Consider the following 9335-nt stretch of genomic DNA (forward strand, 5'->3'; position numbering starts at 1 on the left):
TATTTACGTATATATTTTAAAATTAAAATCACAAAATTTATAAATCTTTTTTATTTTCTTAAAATTCACATGAAGTACAAACAAATTAAAATAAATAACCATTCTATTTTTTTATTACTATATAAGTCAATTGCAATACAAAAGATGTAGGTATATATATATCTGTATACATGTGCTACCTGCTGAGTCTAAATATCTTTGCTGATAGTGAGTCAACAATTTAAAGAATTTAGTGAAGTTCTAATCTAAGAATATGAAATTTTATAAATGTACGTGCTAGACACTTGTTGGTAGTACCTTCCGTAAAGAATGCACGTGTTAGAGCTAGTGGCATATAGTAGAATATTTATATTTATATATGGTATAAAATATGAATGGGAGCCGTGTGATAATGATAAAAGTTATCGTCATATAATCAGAAGGTCACAAATTTAGGCTTTTTTCTAAACCCCAAACTTTCTTTTTGTGTGTTCAATAGTGGATGCGTTTTCTATCAAAACTTTCTCATGACGTTAACTTGAAATCTTTTAAGTAAGGGTAGAGAGATCTCACTGAACAACCCTTTTCTTGATGGATTCATAGACATTTTCTATCAAATAATACTAAATTAAATCTTTAATTTTACATACATAACCTCTTGTCGGTAAAAATGATAAGAAAGGAATAGAATAAAGGAAAAGCTAATAAACGTTTTTGGTCAGTGCCTTTCTCTATAAGAATGGGTGTGTTAGAGAGCTAGTGCCATAGTGTACCATTCTCTTGATAGCATTTGGTAAGACTTTCCCTCTCTCCTTACCAATGGAGAAGTTTAATCTTGCTAGAGTCTTATTGTTGCTTCTCCAACTTGGAACTTTGTTCATTGCCCATGCATGTCCTTATTGCCCTTATCCTCCTTCCACCCCAAAACACCCAAAATTACCTCCTAAGGTAAAACCACCTTCTAAACAACCTCCACATGCAAAGCCACCTTCCACCCCTAAAAACCCTCCATATGTAAAACCACCTTCTACCCCCAAACATCCTCCACATGTGATACCACCTTCTACCCCTACACACCCTAAAGAACCTCCACATGTGAAACCACCTTCTACCCCTAAGCACCCTAAATACCCTCCACATGTGAAACCACCTTCTACCCCTAAGCACCCTAAATACCCTCCACCTGTGAAACCACCTTCTACCCCTAAATACCCCCCACAAAAACCATGCCCTCCTCCACCTCATCATGCCCCTAAGCCACCAGTTGTAACACCTCCATATGTCCCAAGACCTCCTATAGTGCATCCTCCTCCCACTGTCTCTCCACCTTCCACCCCTAAACCACCAACATCACCACCAGTCACTCCAAAACCACCATCACCAACACCACCTATTGTCCATCCACCAGTCACTCCCAAACCACCATCACCAACACCCCCTATTGTTTATCCTCCAAAACCACCAACACCAACACCACCTATTGTGTCACCTCCAGTCACTCCAACACCACCTATTGTCTCTCCACCTTTTGTCCCCAGTCCTCCCGTGGTAACACCGCCACCCTACGTGCCAAGTCCTCCTGTTGTTACTCCACCCATAGTTCCAACACCCCCTACACCATACCCGTCGCCACCACCAACAATAGTACCATCACCACCTGCACAACCAACTTGTCCCATTGATGCTCTCAAGCTAGGTGCTTGTGTGGACGTATTAGGAGGACTAATCCACATTGGAATCGGTGGCAGTGCTAAGCAAACATGTTGTCCACTTCTTCAGGGACTTGTAGACTTGGATGCAGCCATTTGTCTTTGCACAACCATTAAGCTCAAGCTCTTAAACATAAACATCATTCTTCCCATTGCCCTTCAAGTTCTTGTTGATGACTGTGGCAAGTATCCACCCAAAGACTTCAAGTGTCCATCATCCTAAATCAAGGTTTCCACTTTTTCTCACTGTTAATTATTATTCTCTCCGTCTCAATTAATGTGACACGATTGAAATTTCTAGTATGTCGGGCAAGTTTTTTTTTCCTATAATTTCTTTAAATGTCATTTTAAATTGTTGATTATTGTGATTTATAGTATTTTTTACGTAGTTTTCAAATATATAAGTTTTATTTCAAAAAATTTAAAATATCTATGTCCAAATTCATGATCAGAGTTTAGAAATTTGAATCTTAAAATTTCAAATGTCATATAAGTTGGAGCATAGGAGTATTTTTTTTCCAAGATTTGGAAATTCGTATAAACAATCTGTAGCTAGTAATATATGTTAACATTATGTAATATGATGCAGGACATGAAACAGGATATTAGATTGATTCTGCCGTATTGTCATAGTTGAAGGCACATTAAGATTGTGAAAGTGCAATTTCCATTTGTCATGGCAATAAATTGAGAAAAAAAGGAGAGATAATTAAGCTTTAATTTGACGTGTATACTTAGTTTTCCAGTAACGTACTGAATGTTGTATTCTCATTACTGTTTCAGGGAAATACTTTTAATTAATGGTGCTTTATATAGTGAAGTACTGTTGATTTCAATTGGGAATATTTATCAAGCATGAACATGAATGAATAAGGAAAGAGTCACTTATATCCTGTGCAGGCTGTGTTATTCCCTCCCCTCCACCCCATATTAGTTATTACATTTCTTTTTCACACGCTCTTTAAAAATATTTAAATAAAAAAAATGTGTTTTTACTAATTTACCCATAATTATTTTTTTCAAAGTAGTCATATTATTTACTTTCAAACATAATTAGCTTTAAGAGTAAAATGAATTTTTTAATTATATCTTAATTTTATAAATTAATAAATATCATGAGATAATATTTTTAGGTAATGTTTGATAAATAATATGAGATTAAAGGAGTACAACAATAAGACACCTTAATCTCTCAAGTGCAACATTTTCCTGGAGTAGACAAGAGTACATGGCCCGGATCACGAAATATTCCTTGAGTACACCTTAGATCGTGACGATACTTTAATTACTTATAATTGATGGACGGATAATTAAACATCTTGGGGCCTTCACAAAGAACATGGTTGATCTACAAAGAATCTGAGAATTGATTGTCTGAATGGTTACTTAAATAATTGATCATTAAAGTCGTCTACTTATTTTATTTGTCAAATTATCATTTTACTTAATCTTCTTGATTATTTTAGCAGAAAATATAATTTTTTAATACCTATTTAAAATTATGACAACTACAAGTTTTAGAAATAGAAAAATACCCATAATTAAGAGCGAGATAAAATAATTTTGTATTTTATTTTAAAATAAATTATTATTTCTTACTCCATTGACCAAACAATTCGGCCACTAGAAATTTTTAATACATACACTTTACTGCAAACTCTTTATTGGCCAACTTTATAGTGTTCATTGCAGAAATATATTTGTTTCGTCTTTTAAATTGGAAGGTTTGTGACAAGTAGTAAAGCAATAAAAATGTTTTCCCCCAAATTAAAGATCATATTTAGACCCACGTGGGTTTGAAACACTTGAAAGATTTTATCTCTTTCCCTTCTTTACGTATTCATTTAGTATTTTATCACTTTAATGTAAAGTAACTCCTAAAGTCATGACTTTTTCATCAGGTTCTCACTTACAGAACCATGAATTTCATGACTCATTTATCTCTTAATTTCTCAGTTGTAGAACCACCAACTCCGTTACTCTATTCTTGAATTGTAAATTATAACAAATCACAAACACAAATATAAATCCTTATGTTCTTAGTTTTAAAATTACATTGTTGTATATAAGATTAAAATTAATGCGAGCTATTACATGGAATCCAACATAAGCTCCTACGTTGGCACGGGGACTACTTGCTAGGTAGAACTCCCTTCAGATTACATTCAATTATTTAACATTTGGTGGCTACAAAGGCCTAGCCGACAAGGGCTCCTATGGTGGCACATAGTTAATGCAACATGAGACTTTACTTAAGAACCCCTTAGGTCGAGTCCCCATCTACATGCTACATTCGGTGCTAGGTTAAATTCCACGGAATAACATTTATATATCATAATAACATAAGCACTGTATAACTTTAGACATCAAATCATCATCGGTGGAATAGATCATTAAAACCTTTGGTTTATAATATCATCATTACTATCATGCCCTATTTACCGTTCTACTAATGAATCTTGATTTATAAGAAAATTAGGTCTACAATAAGTGATGGCATTCCGGGTACCATGCTAATCGGACCTTCCATTTTGGGAAAATGTTCAAAAGCATTGACGGCCTATAAGGAGGTCAAACATGTCATATCATAACCTTAAACATTTCATTTGATTCAATGTGAGAATTTTCCTTTCACATTGAAACCTTACTTTCGCTAAGGAGCCCTTTTATCAATCAATCATTCAATCATTTCACAAGACTCCCTTAAACATAGGCATTTTCTTTATAAACTTTTATTTGGAGTCAAACTTTCAATTCAACTTCATTTCAACATAAGAAGACTAGGTGGGTTCATTTCATATAACTTTAAAATACATTTAAAGAATTCTTGTATGCATGAGAGTGATATGAATGCATCAAATCAAACATCTTAAAAATAACCCACCATATGCAATTTAAAACTACCTTTCAAACCTTCATATAAGTACCTTCATAAACCATCCATTTCATGTAAATAAGAATCAACATAAGTCAATATAGGTAAATAAACTTCAATTATCCAAGAATCTATAAATTTGGAATCATAGTATGAAAATCCATAAAAACTCATCACTTGAAATTAGGAGTCAACATACATATATATCAATAGGAGTAAATAACTTAAAATATATACCATAATCTATGCATTTGAAACCATTATGTAAAAGACCAAAGGATTTCATCATTTAAAATTTAAATTCTAGGTTGAGAATCATTTGGACTCCATGGGTGGAAGGACCCATGGATGAAAACCCACATACCTTAGAGGAGTCAACTCTTGAATGAAAAACTTAAAAAGAAATGGAGGCTTGATCTTCTTGGAGATGGAGGAAGAAGGAGACTTTGAGAGCACTTGGGAGGTTAGGGATTTTTTGTTCTTAGAGTGTGAGTGAGAGTGAATGAGTGTAGAAGACTTAGGGGCCTCTTAATAGGTGAAATACACCTACAAAACGACCTCACTTTTGGTTATAACAAAAGAGAAGACTAAAATGCCCCTAAAATCTGGAAAATGGGCTAAAAACCCTGCTGGTACTATAGTGATGCGTCGCGCCAGGGGCCAAACTGCTGAGGCTAGTTTCTGGTGCTCTGCTAGCGCACCGCGCCAAGCCCACTGCAGTCATAGTCTAAGGTAAAAAAGTCATAACTTTTGAATCCAAACTCGGAATAAGGCAAACTCAGTGGCGTTAGAAAGAGGACTTAAAGATCATTAAATTGATAGGTTATAGGCCACCCAATTCATTATATACAAAGAGATATGGTCGTTTGAAGTTGACCTTTATACGAACTCATTCGGAAACTTAGCCGATAGAAATTCTTTGGACTCGGCTTAGTGTTAGAGATCCCTTATGACCGCTAAACACAACACACTTAAAATACTTAAGAATTGATCCTAATCATATATTCAACTAGAGGTCATTAAGTTCGATCCTATACGCATAAGAAAAATGCTTCGGGTCTTCGCGTAAAAATTTTTGGGGTGTTACATTATCTCCCCCTTGGAAACATTCGTCCTCGAATGAGAATCATTAGCATAGAAGGGGACATGGCACAAGGACTAGAAACCCAACATATATACATTGACACTTGAAATGCATCAAACATGAAATCTTTAAACTTAATCATAAAACATAGCTTTTAAATTCAACTTCATGAACATGCATGCATGCATATGAGGACTTTGGAAAAATTGAAACATAAGAGCCTTAAATACTTGAGCTTGGATAACTTAGTGCCTTAGGCTTGAATAGAGTGAAACATATGAGGGTAACATTTCATCATATCCGTTTCCACTTTCCATGTAGCGCTTTCAACTTGTTGATTTCTCCAAAGGACTTCGACGGATGGAACTTTCCTATCCCTCAATCTCTTGACATGTCGATCTAGGATTTCAACTGGAACCTCTTGATAGGTCAAATTATCTTTAACATTCACCATCTCCAAAGGCACATGGAGCTAGGATCTCCCGCACATTTTCTCAACAATGACATATGAAACACCAGATGAAAGAAGGCTAACTCTAATGACAAATCACATTCATAGGCCACCTTACCAAAAAGCCTTAGGACCCTATACCTCTATAGGAAGATCTATTCCAAGAGTGCTACCCCTTACTAGCATATTTCGCAAACCTCAAGACCTAATAACGAAACATCTAATACATCGCACATTCACTTCTATGCCATCAACATTATATTCAAGCCTAGTTCTATAACCACTCTAATACACTCATTTGAAACCCTTAACGAGAAGTCATCAATAGCCTACTACCATCACCTGTATACCTCCAACCACATATTCAAGCCTACCATTCTAACCACTTTATGGCTCCCTTGAAGTCGTAATCACCTAAGATTTTTCATGCCTACCTTAGCATCTCTACATCCACATTTTTATTAAATCCTACCAAGAGAAAACCAATATACTCTTACTTATCTATTTCACACAACAAGATCTGGTCTATCTCTTTCTCTATGTCCATAGCCTTAAATGGAACAAACATGCCAACATCATCACTATATGGAACAACCACTCCCTCTCTATCTATCATGACTCATCTAATATCATTAACATTAGAACAAACAACCGACCTTGATAACTAGGTACTCCATCTCCCCCTTAGGAAAATACTTCTACTTTCTTATCTCCCACCAATTCCTTTAACTTTACCAATGATGGATCAAGGTCTTGTTTGACTTAACGTCTACAACCAAACAAGATTCAAACCGAATTTGTACTACCATACTCAGAATCACTCAACCTTACCCCCAATCTAGCCAATCGATGAACATCCCTGACAACTCCCTCTTCTATTTATCAATATGAGCCACGCTCCTTATAAACACCATACTAAGTACACCGGCCATACATTGGCCTTACTCGGATGAGAATGCACACTCATGTCATAAAACTCATTAGCCACGGGATCCGACTCAAGAGAAGGACTCTCAGAGTTGACATCCCTAACCCACATAATATGATAAATGCAACTCTTAAAATTAACTTTCAGACTTAAGACAAACAAAATGAACCTACCCTTAGCTACTGAATCATAACCCTTCCATTCTAGAATAAACACATTTGGGAATTGAAACTTGACTCAATGAGTTCAACAATCTATAAAAGCAAAAAGTACATGGAACGAATCCATAGCAATCATTACCATTTCAAAAAGGGAATTCACACTTACCTAATGAAGTACCACACTGAGTTTGGGGACCTACAGAGGGGTAGGGCTGAGATCGTCAACGACTATCCTTATCATTTTTTTGCAACCCATGGATAACGCCTCAACTTATGATCCTTCGCCCCACAACCAAAACATGGACCCAAACCGGCTAAACAATCTCTTGGATGGTACCTTCCACACTTGTAGCAACCCTCCTTACCGGCCATGCATTCTCCTTGGTAAGTCCTACCACACCTCTCGCAAGGGGGAAAGGGACGTCCTTCCTTGTTAGGCCTAGACGCTGGGGCATTAGCACAAGATGAACCACTACCGGTCCGCGCCCCTTTAAAGTCCCTATATTTCTCCCTTATAGCATTCCTTTTGTTCGCCCATTTCCTTTTCTTACTACCCGCGCTCATAGGAGTCACCTTTTGTTGATTCAACTAAAAGGTCACAGTTCGAGCCAATAATATGATGGCATCATGAAATTCTGTATTAGTCACTTGTTCGGCTAGAGGGTCAATAGGTATTTATTCCCCATTAGCATCGACCCCTCTTTGAACTGGAGCCTCCAAAATTAGAGTAACTCGGTCCTTGATAGCATCCATTGCTCTAGATGAAGGTACTCTTCTTTGAGGTACTATCTAGAGAAAACAAAATAATTCGTTAGATAAGGGTAGTCTTAGGACAACTCTAAGGCACGACGTGAATCATGAAAGAAGGGAAACTTTCCTAAATGCCTCATAGTCTTTTATTCATAATTGTGGCGCGCTTCACAACCATGAACAAGACCCTATTTGACGCGGTATGTTGGACTCCTAGGAGCATTTCAAAACATTGTGCTCTAATACCAAGTTTGTCATGACCCAAGCCTAGGGCCTAGACGTGACACGGCGAATGAGACACCCAAAGGTACCTCACCCAAGCCTCTTAACATTCATTAAGCATTTCATTAATAATGGTAAACAATAGTAGGCGAAAATAAAAAAAACACTTTCCATTTTGTGTCCAAACATACCTCTACTAATAGACTTGGCGGGGGCTAAGACATGTCCCTAGCTCATCCTCAAATTAAGTGTCAAGAAATACCTTAATAAAAGTCTTACTATTCTACATAAGATAAACTTAGAATAAAAAGGATGTTGTTCCCAAAAATATGGGAACTCACCATAAGAAATCTTCAAACTAATTTGAGCTAGCCACGTGGAGGAGGTCGAAGAGCGATGTCGGTCCCAACATGATGATATCATGTAGGAAAAAGTATGCGTTAGTACTTTGAATGTACTAAGTATGTGAGTATGCTATGAAAGGAAGAACGTAAGTACGAAATATGCATAAGTGAATGCATGCATTAGACATCATCATATGAGACCTTAAAATATTCATTTTTGTGGGAAAATGACCATAACAGATATTTAAGACCATGCGAGCTATTACATGGAATCCAACATAAGCCCCTACGTTGGCACGAGGACTACTTGCTAGGTAGAACTCCACTCATATTACATTCAATTATTTAACAGTTGGTGGCTACAAAGGCCTAGCCGACAAGGGCTCCTATGGTGGCACATAGTTAATGCAACATGAGACTTTACTTAAGAACCCCTTAGGTCGAGTCCCCATCTACATGCTACATTCGGTGCTAGGTTAAATTCCACGGAATAACATTTATATATCATAATAACATAAGCACTGTATAACTTTAGACATCAAATCATCATCGGTGGAATAGATCATTAAAACCTTTGGTTTATAATATCATCATTACTATCATGCCCTATTTACCGTTCTACTAATGAATCTTGATTTATAAGAAAATTAGGTCTACAATAAGTGATGGCATTCCGGGTACCATGCTAATCGGACCTTCCATTTTGGGAAAATGTTCAAAAGCATTGACGGCCTATAAGGAGGTCAAACATGTCATATCATAACCTTAAATATTTCATTTGATTCAATGTGAGAATTTTCCTTTCACATTGAAACCTTACTTTCGCTAAGGA

The 9335-nt window shown here is 36.4% G+C and overlaps 1 protein-coding gene across 2 annotated transcripts; it reads left to right on the top strand.

Moving 5' to 3' along the window:
• Window positions 1-699: 699 nt before the first annotated feature.
• LOC129892467 (36.4 kDa proline-rich protein-like) lies at window positions 700-2576 on the top strand. 2 transcript variants are annotated; one of them, XM_055968036.1, is made up of 2 exons: window positions 700-1917; window positions 2278-2576. In XM_055968036.1, exon 1 carries the CDS (start codon window positions 799-801, stop codon window positions 1909-1911), a length of 1113 nt encoding a protein of 370 aa, XP_055824011.1. In that variant the 5' UTR covers window positions 700-798; the 3' UTR covers window positions 1912-1917; window positions 2278-2576. The 2 variants fall into 2 exon arrangements, with proteins under 2 accessions (XP_055824011.1, XP_055824012.1); XM_055968037.1 differs by having other exon boundaries at window positions 2472-2576.
• Window positions 2577-9335: the final 6759 nt, after the last annotated feature.

The sequence above is a fragment of the Solanum dulcamara genome, chromosome 6 (assembly GCF_947179165.1).
Source record: "Solanum dulcamara chromosome 6, daSolDulc1.2, whole genome shotgun sequence".
Taxonomy (NCBI): Eukaryota; Viridiplantae; Streptophyta; class Magnoliopsida; order Solanales; family Solanaceae; genus Solanum; species Solanum dulcamara.

Bases quoted from the DNA above. Each gene is read 5' to 3' on its own strand.
- LOC129892467 (XM_055968036.1), top strand. From the start codon at position 799: ATGGAGAAGTTTAATCTTGCTAGAGTCTTATTGTTGCTTCTCCAACTT.